Source organism: Ruditapes philippinarum, unplaced genomic scaffold, assembly GCF_026571515.1.
Source record: "Ruditapes philippinarum isolate M1 unplaced genomic scaffold, ASM2657151v2 ctg2346_1_1_1_1, whole genome shotgun sequence".
Lineage (NCBI taxonomy): Eukaryota > Metazoa > Mollusca > Bivalvia > Venerida > Veneridae > Ruditapes > Ruditapes philippinarum.
The window spans coordinates 185,138-199,828 of NW_026859050.1; the positions used below are offsets into that span (position 1 = coordinate 185,138).

The following is a 14,691-nucleotide window of genomic DNA, read 5'->3' on the forward strand; positions in this document are numbered from 1 at the left end:
TACGATTGCCTTGAGGTAGTTCAAAGGCTTTAAGAATGTAACGACATAATTGAATGCGTGAATGAAAAATTCAGTCGTTTTATATAAATGATAAAACTGTAGAATCAAATAAATATAAATACATGTATTAATATGTTTCTTAACCCCCCCCCCTACCCCCAAAAAAAATAAAATAAAAAAAATAAAAGGAAATCACCATTCAAATGGGAAGGGAAAAAATATCCACTTTTTTATTACACAATTTGGGCGTTTGTATCTGTTAACAAAATTAATTTAGTTTATGGAGAAGAGGATAGAGATGATCGAAAATACGTTGTACTCCTCCACTCACTATCTATATTTCATCATCTCCGTGAAATAAATCATCAAATTCATATCTTATTTTGTATCACTTTTCCGTGATTACACTATCTGTTATTTATCTCTATCAATTTAAATAACAGCTCCGACACAGCAGCTTGACGTATTGATATTCAAAATAAGAAATGGATAAAATGTAATTTGTTCCTTTGACGTTTTTGCTTGTTTAAAATACTTAATTTTACTTGTAAAAGTGTTAAAATGTTTTAATATCAACTTTTTTATTTTGATATATTCGGATAAGACCAACATTATTTTATCAAAAAACAATGTAATTTTGAAGTAAATCTGTAACTTTTTGTATTAGTATTAGATGTTATATAAAATAAATAAAATATAAAAAAATCACGATACATACCCGTGTAATTAACGCTGTTGTTTTTTACTTTCATTTACGGAACATGTCATTATAAATATCACAAATTAACAGAGAAAACTAACCTGTGAAAAGCATTCATAATGATTTACAAAGTACTTTATGTGAGCAAAGTATATTAAGCAATATTGTCTAGATTATATGTTAGTGCAGGTACGTCAATGACATATTTGATCTGCTCATTATTAACTGATGCACAAACCTGTTTCAATTGCAACAAATTTGGCAAAGTAGAAAATACAAAACACAAACAATAACAACAAAGTGAAATGTTATCATGTTATTATTGCTGATTAAAACAGTGTATAGGAGATCTTTTGGCGAAATAAGGTCGAAAATATTTTGTTAGTTTTGGATAACAATAACAACAGGCAGAACTATGAATACGCTTATAACATTCGTTACCGTCTTCATCCTCACAGACAAAGAATTAATAGACTGTAAAAAGGAAGATAACATTGTGCATTATGTGCGACGTCCAGACCACAAAATGGGCGCAGTTTATTGTAACGCTTAATCTATGTGCAAGCATGTTTGGTATATTGTTTAGATTGAATTCTTCTCTTCCGGGAAAGTTTATTAACAATAACATTTTAACAGACTGACTATATCACGCCATATGTTTGTTATCTGTCTGCGACAATCAAACACAAACAAAGGCGATTTTAATATTCAACTTCAATTTATTTACATATGTTGACTACATAAACATGCTAAATAATCAATCACGTTATCAACAAACGTTTCAATACAATCTGCGACAAAGATGTAGGTATCAGTCAGTGCATACTTAGGTGGTTAAGAATTCAAAGAAATTAAAATAAACAATTTTTAATATGTACAATATTATATCATGGATGATAAAATATAAAATACATATTACGTTAAGTTAGAAATGTTATGAATACAATCATGTCTTTATTTTTACCATTAGTGAGTAACAAGAGGGATCTTCAATGCATTTTGTATTTGTACTACATATTCAATGATATGACTTGGCAATGGATTATCTGTATCAACGCTATATACTTCAATGATTTCCCAGGAAATTAGCTTTCCTTCTTCAATAACTGTCGGATATTGCTTATTAAGTTCATCCAACACATTTGATATATTTACAATGCATCGAACACCATATTTCTAATCACAGTGCACGTTGATAAGAAAGAAGATTAATAGAACATGCAGAATGTATATGTTAGGTTAGGGTTAGCAACTATATAAATCAGATGATATGCATTAGTAAATGATTATTATTTCTTTTTCGGAGAAGGTATTTTTGTTGGTGCTATTTGAGGTATCATATATTTCTTTTACTTCAAAATAATGATCTCATGTAAATTAAAAATATCTAAACATCTACGTCAAATGCTATATTCTCATATTGTGTTACCTTGCACAAAACTGTATTTCAAATGAAAAACAATTTAAATTTTTTTTTCATTATCATATTTCACCCTTTTTAGAACAGAATAGAACTTATTCTTTTTCTTATATGTATATATCAAAGCATCATACATATAATAATAATATTAAAAGCACGGACATACTTTTAGAATGTTTATGCTGAAGTCTTGTCTTTTAATTTATAAATGACATTAAAGATTGTTTTAATTGGCATGTTATAATATTTGCATATAGAAATACTTGCAAACATCTAATATAAACTTCTTGCACTTGATAGATTTATCTGAACATGATAAAAATGTCAATAGTTTAAATTATAAAAACGTAATTCCTACATATTTGTGATAATTGATTAGGTTCACAAAAAGTTCAGCGACTGCTTTTAGACTTTGTGTACCGGGAATGTCCAAAACTATGATGTATCAATTTACTGTGTTATAAACCAGGAGTGTAAACCATGCAGTATGTCTATCAGTTTGTAATTATGTATCTAAACCAATTTACATGGTTTAGCATGTTTCGACATCGGTAGTAAATTAATTACAAGTAACCCCAGGTAGTGTGATAAAAATGAATCCATACAGGAAGATATGAAAAGGTTTAATATGCTTTAACAAGGAAGATAAAGATAACACCAGCAGGGCTTGAATCTACATATCTTCCACATTAATGCTTTGTGTAATTCAACTCTTGGTCATAAACGTAGAAAACGATAAAAGGCGCGATAGTAAAATGAGTATTCAGCATTTTCATGTAAGAAGAAGCTGTTACAAAGCAAATTTGAAAATTAAGCAATAAAACACCTGACAGACAACGTTTTTAAACTTTTATAAAAGGCTACTTATATATTTATTGGTGTACTTTTATTGTATCTAAAATGTTATTCATTGACCAATTATCTGGACCATATTTTTGTCATCTACTTTGGTAACAAGCATCTAACCTTCTCAACCATTACAAAATTCATTTTTGTCCTTTCGAAAGAAGTAAAAATTAATTTGTTTCTGAGGAATAATGTGCTTCTAATAAAAAGAGGCATAATGTGCCTTTAAATCGCAACAATTTTTCAAAATATTTGTATACAGATGAATATATATATTTGAATTTTTACAACTGACATTTATCTTAAAAATGCTAGATGAGAGACATTCATTGAATGACGTTATCAAACTGTATGCCGAGAGTTGTCAGTGACATTTCGTACTGAAAAATTAGCAAAATTCAGATATTATCAAACTATTTCACGTAAATCAATTTCGCAAGTAAACTATGCAGGTTTTGTCTCAATATCTTTTAAGGAAGACAACAACTTATTTTTTCCAAAGTATTGAAACATTACAAGACTGAACAATTGCTTTTGATTTGAATGATACCGATTGATTTTCATATTACTCATCGAAGGAAGTTTAGAAAGTCTAGGCAAAAATAAATATTCAAGTAAAATTGAATTTGAAGCCACATTCTTGCATTATCATATGTAAGAGAAATACATTGTATTAGTCTTTTAAACTAGCTTTTCTTGGTTATTGCATTGAGGGTTTGTCGGCTGGCAGGCGTAAACAATATCTTCCATTCGCATCTCCTATATTTGCAAGGATTTTTGTCCAAAATTTTACAGAAGCCGTGTCCTGAAGGCGCATATTGTCTGACCTCTATGTGGCCCAATATGTTTATTGGTCGATAACAAGAGTTGAAAATGAGACCTTTCAACCAAATTTCAAATAATAAGTATAGTTAGAAATGCGATAGCTCAAATAATGGTGTATATAGAAGCTTATGTGAAAACCGCTCTTGAGATTGCAGTTGGGCCAGCTATGGTAAGTGTAACTGTTACTAAAAATAGGAAAATTGATTCAGGTCGATAACAAGAATTTATTGTTTATAATTTTACGCAATAAAATAGATAGAATTAGCATTTCAGAACTGTAGAACTATGAAAGAAAGATACAAAATACAAGATAAAATCTATCTATTCTATGTGTTAAAAAAATCAAAATGCCATAATCCCACTAAAACAATTTAACTGGAAATTGCTCACAATATGCACCATTGCAATTGATGACAAAGCCGTCAACATTAAAGTTGCATTAAATGGTTCTTGCTTATTTATTTTAACTGCAAATACATTACTAGAAGTTCAGGCATGTACAATATTGTTTGGTATCATGTTATGAAGATATCTCCTGAAAATTAAAAAAAAATATCAATCATAAATAAATTTCGAAGTGCAGTCGTCGACAGGGGAAATTTAAAATACAAATTTATAACATTATAATAACTATTGTCAATTTTTTTTTTGAAATGCTTTGTAGTACAACATTCACGAATTGTTCTAACGGGAAATAATAATGTGCTTTTTATATAATATATAGAGGCGGAAAAATGAATTGTAAATGTATCTTCTCTAGTAAACAAAACATAAAAGTAAATGTGTTTATTTGCAAATGTAACATAACAGTAGAATAAATGCATATACAAATTGAATTGGACAAATCAAGTTAGTTATCAGGTTTGTTAAGAGCGGATAATTCATCGAGTTTTACTCCCGTGCCGTATGTTTCCTTCATTGTTGTTAAAGTAGTCAGCTCTCTGTCAGTGTTTGAAACATTCACGTATAAATTTCTACATAAACAATTCTTAGCCATTTTTAAAAGAAGTGTTCGAAATTTTTTCCCCACGGCTGTGTAGATGAGAAAATTTAAAGACGAATTTAACACAAATAATGTGTTACTTACACATGTCCATTTCATTAAAAACACTGTATCTAGAAAATGAAATTGTGCCACTAATCCAGGAGTTTGACAAATAATGAACACCACTACAATTATAACAAGCACTATACTCATATTAAACTCTGTGTTTTCTTTTGTGTTCGTCAAACATCTTCTTTGACGCATGCGCATCAATTCAAGAATAAGTAAAACATTTAAGATTCCTAGAATAAGAAGGGGTATTACATATATAAGAATTGTATATAGCCATCCACTATAAATTACTGTATAAAAATATGATTGACCAAATTCTGTTGTTATAATCATAAAACAATTATTTCCACATACAGTATATCCCGTGGCAAAACATCTTGGAATGTTATAAGCGGTCGAAAAAACAGTTGTAACGCCAATAATGATATATGCGTTACGTTTGTTACATATATTTATAGATTTAAATGGAAAACAGATTGCTATGTAACGTTCAACTGACACTGCTACAGTTGCCCAAACATTTAATGTTTGTAGAGCCATCACAAAGTAGTTTGTAGGAGTGAAGATATGCGGGTAAATGACGTGATTAAACAACCATTCATGTTGATTGAGTTGAGTTATAGAGATCACAGAAACTCCCATTATTGCACCAATTATAATTCCCGTATCTGTGATGACTAACGTCCGCAAGAAATATACCGTCGTAGATCGCATTTCTCGACGGAATAAAATAATTCCAGTAAGTATGTTCCCTACAAGACCAATGACTCCGATAATAGGTATAATAACTCCCCAGAAAATAAACATTAACTGTAACATGCCGTCCATTCCATTATCTTGAATCTGATCTTCCCCATAAGTCAGATTTACTTTTAAATTTAACTCTTTCACCTTCATCGTTATTTGAAGGAAACTGTCTTCCCCATCAGCTAAAGTTTTATCCTGTTCATGTGACATGTTTATGTCCTCTCTCTTTACATGATATAGCCCTGTCTATATGTTTACTGCTTGTAACCTGAAAATATGAAAACATAATTTGTATATGCTTTATAAACTAGTTTTACTTATTGCTCACATCCATGTGATATATAATATTTATGAGTAATAAGTCCAATGTCAAAACTGTTGAAGTGGATATATTTATGTAATACATTTAATGTCTAGAAAGTCGTCACTTCACTAGAAACAAAATGATCGTTACATGAATTAAATTGTTACATATATCTAGCTTTACTTTTGTTAGTGACAGTGTAAATTCAACTTTATTTTTGGATTGATTATTAACGTAGTTAATTCGTCGGTATTTGCTCTGTGCCCCTCTGAGTAGAGTACCACTAAAGTTGTCTTATGGCACCAAACTGCGTACAGTCTACCCCCATCATATTTCTCAAAAGCAAAAAAACAACAACAAAAAAGGGAAAACATCATGCACTTTTAAGGTATGTATCTGATTTCCTTTAAAAGCTTGAAAATACATCAAAACACAGCATTTGTATACATTTACACATTTGACGGTGCACCAACCCAACTTAAATATGCCTTATAATTTGTTTTTACGTTTGTTCTGTTTTTGTTTGTTTCTTTAATCTTGGGAGGGGGTGGTGTTTGTGTTTTACGTCGCACAAGCACAGTAAAGATCATTTGGCGACTTTCTAGCTTGTTGAAGAAGACCTCATTCACCTAAGGTCTCATCCCGATAGGGAATAAGAGGCAACCAACCTGGTCAAGAAAGTAAAGAAAGTAGTTCTTTTAAATTTTGAAGTGGCCCAATTGGAAAGTAGATCGCTAACATATTATATTTCTGTCCTCATTTGACTTAGATAGTGTTGATGTTTAAAGTTGAAGACAATATATAGTTCACCAAGAACAATGGAATCCATAATTAAGCCTCAAATGTGTATATTTTACAATGGAACAAGGACTACGAAACTTCAACCGGCCGAGACCATAAGTAGAACTACCGACGTTTCGTAAGCTAGCTTTCTCACATGAAAAAATCCAAAGTCCTTGTCCGGATTCACCCACGGCGGTGAGGAGCAGGTGGTGAACGAACTAATCCACTCGGCAACGGATGATATTTAAAATCCTAAAATAAGCATTTTTTCTGACATGAAAAGCAAATTCATTTTCCTATTGTATGCAAAACCATATTCTATCATTCTATCTTTCCTTTTGTGGACAGCTTATTTCAAACCTTAATTGAACGATGAATTAATAAATCAATAGACTTAGCAGCGTAAGACAAAATCTCTGTTTGAATTTGAATAAAAATATTGTTAAAATAAGTGATTTAGGTGTTTGATGTGTAAAGGTGATGAATTATAAGAGAAGGATAAAATATGTACAACAACAACAGCAGCAACATCAACAACAACAACAACAACAATTCTGTCTCAAACAAATGCTTCTAAAAATAAATTATCGTTGTCTTAATGAGCAAAAGGAAACTAATATTCTAAAACCTCTAGTTACATTACAATGTAGCCACTGTCAGTACTACATAGCAAAAGAGTGTTTTGATTTAATGAGAGACTACAGTTTATGTTAAGTCTTGTAGAGCAATTAGATACATGTACCAATGTTTTAAGATTCAATTGTATGGAAAACTATGCAAACAGAAAAAAAATTAATAATACTTTAATAAGTATCAATATCTTTATCTGTTTATGACTTCTACACATCTCAAACAATACAAAATAAATTCTTCTTATGAGTCAATTACCCTTTAAACCATTCTCAAATTTAAACAAACTAACATAACTTTTATCTAAACATTTAATTCAGCACCTTAATCTGTCAGTTGATATATCATATAGAAAAGCACAATATACAATCATGTATAAGATATTGGTATTACATTGTATGAAAATATTGCCATTGATTCTGTTATATTTATCAATTCTGTTGATTTTTGCTTAATAAATTAACAGACAAACACCTTGATGATATCATATCGGGAAAACCGTTTAGGATCAAGCCGAGTTAATTGATATGCTTGTTGTTTATTTTTGCATTACCGATAAGTAGATACTTTCCATTATTGATAAACTTTAAATTTCCCAATTGTGACTGTAACCTTTGTCTATAAGCACATGATCTTAAAACATACAGTTGATTGGTTATACAGCATAAAACCATAACCATTCCTACATAATTAAACTGCTGAAGTAACATCCCTTCAACTATGACGTCATTTGTACACAGCACCGCTGTACAAAACATGGCTAAAACTATTGGAATAAGATCAGCCAAATCTAATGTGAAATATGGTCAACTTTTCACTGGCCAATTTTCAAGACGCTACACAAAAGTTCGCAACGTGTCGTGTCATTTTCTACCTTAAGCAGAATTGAACATTTAATCATGCCAATGGTGAAATTTTTGAATTTAGAAACATCCATAGAAATGCCAAACGGCGGTGAAAATGGAACTTTCAATATGCTATATTACGTGAATGGTTCCCAAACAAACAAACAAACAGACAAAAGGCATACAAACTTACAAAAACAGAAAAAATATACTTATAATTGCAAACAAAAATCATACAAAAATAATTGATTCCTTAACATCATGTACTGTATATGATATTTATATTTTTTGTTGAACGAAACTTCTGTTAATACAGTTATAATTCTCTCAATGTCAGATGAACATAGCTACGTTTATTTATAACTTTTCTTTCCATATAATTGACAGGTTTTTCGTTTTGACTTAACCTGACCATGCTTTCAAAACAAGATAAGTACAGTTCATATGAGAGTCAAACGCCAAGATCTTCTCTTTACATCCTGCAATTAACATAACTAATTAAATAGTATCTCTATATTTGCAGCACCTGTACCTTTAACCATAAATTAATTAATTACAATTTAATACAACCTTAATGACTAACCTGTAAATGTATCCTGTAAGCATTTGCTTTAATGTCCAATGCTTAGGTAAAGCATTATTTCAATACAAAATACAAAACTAAACTTTAAATCTTTATTTATTTATTATTCATTTTAAGTGTGTCAAACGAAAAATGTTCTATGTTATATTTTGTTACACTCATTTAAGCACTTAATAATTCTAGCAATAATTAAATTTATATGGTACAATAGTTTCTTGTCGTGAGTAATCAAGGAATGCCAGCCAGCGCTCACATACATTTCAATTTATACCACTACAGTTAGAGACAAGGAGCTGGGAATGTCGGTATTTAATTATTTACTATACCTCATCTTATTAAGCATGAAATTGTCTATTTTATCAATCTATTTTGGGTATTTTTTCTTTAAGTACCAGTCGCTTTGTAAAACCAATAGAAGTGATGCCAATAATACGTCTAGTAAAACTAGATAATAGATTATCTTAAATAAAGCTTGCGCTTACCATTGATTTCTCAAAGAAGCTATCAGTACTAATAACCAAACAATTCACCAATGCAAATCAATTTGATACAAAAGGTTGCAGAAAAAAAGTCTGACAGTCACAGAGTAACGTTTGGTAGCGTAATTATTTTATAGACTCAGGGGGTTTATATCAGTGCAATAAAACTAAGTCCTTGCAAAGGTAGAGGCAAATTATATTTAGGTATAGATAGTAAAATCTTTTTTTACAGTTTTATATTCATTTAAAAGTCAAACATACAGGATCTCATGACTGACATGTCTTTAGAGAAAGACATCATAAACAAATATCCGGACAGTGAATAAAGTATGAAGAATAGTTGATATCTGGAAATGTTGGTTTTTACCAGTACAAACAGACTTTTACCGTTATATTATTTAGATAAAAGAGATTTTTCCAAAGTTTTAAAGATATGATATTTAGCTGTTAATAACACAGAAATAAGACTGATATTATCCTACAATAAAATTGAATATATCTTATTTTATTATTCTTTTAATATTAATTAAGAATATCAATAACGCATGAACAATGTTGTGTGTGTTTAAAAATTACCACGCCACGATCATTTATATCAATATATCAGTAGCGTTTCACATCTCTTTAACTTATATTTTAGAAATGACATTTTCTTAAAAAAATTAACACAAACGCCTTGCAATATGTTAGGCATGAAATAGTTGTATATTTGTACTGCAATTATTAAATCTATATATTCAGTGAAATATTCGTCTGATTCCTGCCGTCAGCAGATAAGTTTGTTTGATATAAATCAATGACCTTTGTATCTTAGACACTTTAACAATGATTGATTCATGCCACTCGCAAATATCTTAAAAACAGCTCGATACAGCCAAGTTTATTCATCAGATTACCACATGTATGAAAAATTAATTTGATGTGTACTAGCAAATGTAAAACCCAGTTTTCCTATATGTAATGAAATAATATAAAAACAAACTTTAATTAACAAAGATATTTTAATATTACTGCGTGATAAATACTGAAATACACATGAGAAGAGGATACTAGTATAATGGTACATATATTCGCCCATTCTTTGTTACTTAAATTTAAACAGATTGAACCAATATATATTCAAGGTTATCATTTGGTCTTAAATATGAAATTTAACATACCTTAAAATATATTCACAAAAATTTGCATTACTTTAAAATAATTATATATATCCAAGCAACATAAATTGTGGTATTTGTATCCGTAAAATAAAACTTGTTTACAATAATGCGGATGTTTCCAACAGAGAAAGTTGAAAATCTGAAACGTTATATAGCATTCCGCTGTATAAATATAATCTCTATGCACTCAGCCAACACGACCGTATCACATTTCCTATATCTCTACTGTCAATACAAATATTTAGTGTTTATTACTATAACTTTTTAAGACACTTGTAACAAAAATTCATGTTGTGTTTTTCAAAATAAATAAATCTAAACAATAATCATAAGATAAATTTACATTAATTCTAAATATTTAGAAATGTTAACAGATTACAGAAATTATTTATATTCTACAGCCGTCAAACGTTGCATTAGGTTTTAAAGAAAGTATAAATTGACGAAAAACACAATATATCTTTGTAAGTGCCATTTATTAAGGAGTTTGTTGAGCTCATCATTTGCACATATTGTCCTTTTAAACATACGCAAAGTGTTTCAAAATTTATAATAAGCTATACAAGTCCGTCAATAATGAATACAAATACACTTATAAAGAGTACCGGTATATTGAATAATATTTAACTTGCAAAACCTCACAGGATAAGAAATATTCATATATTATAATTTTGATTTTTAATTTAATTTATTTTTTTAATGTTTAAATTTGTCTTTAGTTATTAGTCACTAGGCCTGCAACATTAAGTGATCTCATAGATTTACTGACGAACTATGGTAACATTTAAAAATAATATAGTATTAAAAAATTAATAGTTCAGTAAATAAATAGTATATTATGTATAACTGTATAACTTCAAGTTCAATATTCACGTTTAAATCTTCTATATAGCATGCAGAATACTTTGAACAAACGGTGTATTTTTCCTGCATGATGGCATCAGTTGAATAGATATACAATAACATAAAGCTTCTCTTGGCTGAACATGTTCTCTGCGGTATCAATATATATTCATGTTATCAAAGAAATTTAATTGAATATTGTTCTTTTGGAACGAATGTGTGTGCAAAAGTAAAAACCAAGAGGTTTATACAAGTTCAATGTTTTAAGATAAAAAGTTTCAGAACTTATACAAATAAAATGCTCATCATTATATAAATTTCCTATGTTACAAACAAAAACTTTACAAATCTCTCAGTATATCAAAATAATATTTTGTTATAGGTCTGATAAATTCGACATCATTAAAATCATATAAATTCATTGCACAAATTATTACAATAGATGAAAAGTTAACCGTATAATTTTCCAAATTATTAATATTTGAACCCTAGATCAAATACTGCATGGGCCATGCATAAACTATTGCAAGACGAGCAGTAAAGCGTGGAAAACTGGCTTGTTTTGTTTCGTTTATTACAAACAAAGAATGACCTTGCATATTTAAGCAAAATGGAACTCTCAGTAAAGTTTAAGTGCCCAACCCCGTTGCAATAGAATAAGGGAAAATATATTATCGCTAATAAAGAATATGATTATGTTTAGTTTTTTTTTATATGCCTCGGGATTTAACGGTTAATGTTAATATCACACTCGTTTTAATCGTTATAAAAGAATTGACATATTTTTAAACGGGTTAAAAAATTGCTCCTTTTTAAAAAGTGGGTTTGTTATTAACTAGTTAATTTAAACCCACTTTCCCATTTTTAAAACTTTAAAAACGTCAGAAAATTTTCCGAAGTTATGCCCTCCCTGCGTTAATGATGAAAAATAGTGCATGAATAGTTTTCAGCTTTTTCCAAATTTAATATAGAAAATGGGTTCATGGGTTTTTTATCAAAAATTTTAAAAAAGGGAAAAATTTTAAATTTTTTAAAATAAAAAAATTTTTGCTAGTTGTTTAAAAAGGTTTTTTTGAGTTTTGCGGGCTGAATTTAAAATTTAAATTTTTTGCAACCCCATTTTTTCAAAACAAAATTTTGAAAAAAAAATAAATTTCCAAAAATTACCCAGTTGTATCGTGTAACATCTTTTTTAATATAAAGCGTAATGAAGGTTAATTGCAGACTATAAAATAATACCTTAATTCTTGTGTACATATGTATATTTACTTTGTTCAAAACGGTACATTTTGTCATTGAAGCTGTTTGCTACTTTTAAAGCGATGTGAAACGGTACGATACGGAATAACGGCGGAGTGAACTGTCAAATTGCGTTGGTAAGAGCATTTGCGTTTCATATATTTACGATATGTTTTTTTCTTTTAATAAAGTGCATAGTGGGCAGAAAATATAATGTATGATCGTAAAAATATTTTTCATAGAAAGGAGAACGTAAGTGAGGTGTTTGTTACTTGAAATGCAATATCAAATGTATTTTATCAGATATTTGGATTGTTACAATATCCACATGTTTACTATTGATAGCAAAACTAAACGCAAAAAACATGTAACTAAATATCTTCAATATTGGTGTTTTTCTACTGTAGACATTATCAATGATTTGATTAAGTAACTCTACGCGAAATTTTTAATTCCTAGTATGTAGAAAATCAGTTTCATTCAATGAATTGTTAACTGTATCATACTTATGTGCTTATGGTCATATGATTTAAAAATGGATACAAGGAAGGACAGTTCTGATTGGGGAAAAAGTATTTCGTGCTCTAAAACATACAGTATGAATTTTCCTGTTTGGAACTATTCAAATCGACAATTGTTTTCTCTTCAGTAAACTAGTTGCTTTGTGTATTGAAAATAGTTCTAGGCACAGCTTAAGACATCATATTTTTTAAAATTTAGAAAACACATGAACTCACGGAAAACCTACCCAGTCTTGTCGTATTCATTGTTTATGTTTGTGTTACAAAACTAGTCAATAATATATAGTTTGCTGAAGATCTGACTGTAGAGGACAGTTTAACTATTTCACTTTTCAACAAAGTCGTATTGATGAATTTATGAAGTTAGATGTCCCTTCGTGTACCTTTTATATAAATCGTCTGCTGCAGTCAATTACCTTATAGTATATAACAAATACTTTACATTGCTTAGCATAAAACAAATGCTTAATGCTATATCTTAAGTTTGTTTACACTGGCTTTGGCAATGTTTTAAGTTCACATACAAATGACAATATTTTTCACATACTAATTCAAGTTTGTATTCAAGAGGGAAATTGACTTTTATTACTAATTATATTTCTGCCTTCAGTATTAGTTTGTGTTTGTTCCTTAAATTAATAAATTAAGGCACAGTCTGTTTAAGAATGTCGAAAGCATTAACATATCGAAGCGTATGTATTCTGACGCTTTTTGTGTCCATGCCTAAATGACAAAAGTAACAAAATAAACTAAACTGAATATTATTTTAGTTTTAGGGTAATCGAAATGAAAAATTGTTCTGGGCTTTCCATGATAAAAAAAAACCCTTTAGATTTGTCGATCCCCTGCCCTTTATTTTTAAACATAAAAGTAATGTTGTCTTTTTGTCCGGGGAAACACTTTTTAAATGTATTAAAATAAAAACATATTTTCTGTTTATTTTTAGTTTCCCAATTTATTGGGTTTAAACAATTTTTAATAAACTTTTTTTTGCAGTCGTATCGTTGAAAAGTTTTTTAAAAACGTTTTACTTCCTTAGTTCCCCTTGATGTACATAAAAAGTTTTAAAACGATCAATATATTTTGGAAAATACGTAGAAACAAAAATTGTATATTTATGGGTTTAGTATGCTCTAAAAAAACCCCTTTTTTTAACTTTTAGCGGTTTCAGCAAAAAATATAGCTTTTTCCCCAAATTTTATTTATGAAATTTTAAAAGGAATTAATGGATCTAATAATTTTCCCAAACGAATAGCTCTTAAGGCTAAACGGTGATATGAATTCATTTTTTTCGAGATACTGTTTTGATTGTTTGTTTGTTTTTCATTTTAACGCCTTTTTTCAAACAGTATTTCAGTCATATAGGCGGGTAGTTTCCTAACCATCGTTCCTGGAGAGTTTACACCAGTACTAGACAACCTTCCTCCGCGCTAAACTACCAAAGCATCTCCCGGGGATCGAACCCACGCCAGAGAGGTACCTGGATTAGAAGTCATCGACTCTAACCCCTCGGCCACGGAGGCGGTTTTTTCGAGATACAATTATTGAAATAATTCATTAGAAACAACACAGAATTGTTTTCCAACAAATCATGAAAAACTGAAGAACACTAAAGCTATATCACCATTGTCATATACAGACAGGAAAATAGAACATTGACACCAGGAAGTGACATTGAAGTGGTTTTTAAAAAAAAGTCATTTTTTCTT

General features: G+C 29.5%; 1 protein-coding gene across 6 annotated transcripts in view; it reads right to left on the bottom strand.

The window, feature by feature from the left end:
- Positions 1 to 4,508: 4,508 nt before the first annotated feature.
- The window catches only part of LOC132755005 (FMRFamide receptor-like), a 38,287-nt gene continuing 28,104 nt past the window's right edge, over positions 4,509 to 14,691 (bottom strand). For 4 of the 6 annotated variants that reach the window (XM_060745785.1, XM_060745782.1, XM_060745784.1 and 1 more), the window contains one exon: positions 4,509 to 5,863. In XM_060745785.1, coding sequence (XP_060601768.1) covers positions 4,642 to 5,805 — 1,164 coding nt within the window. In that variant the 5' untranslated portion in view covers positions 5,806 to 5,863 and the 3' untranslated portion in view covers positions 4,509 to 4,641. Of the gene's footprint in view, positions 5,864 to 8,740; positions 8,862 to 10,379; positions 10,527 to 14,691 lie in introns of those variants that run through there. The other 2 variants (XM_060745781.1, XM_060745786.1) reach the window with 2 other exon arrangements.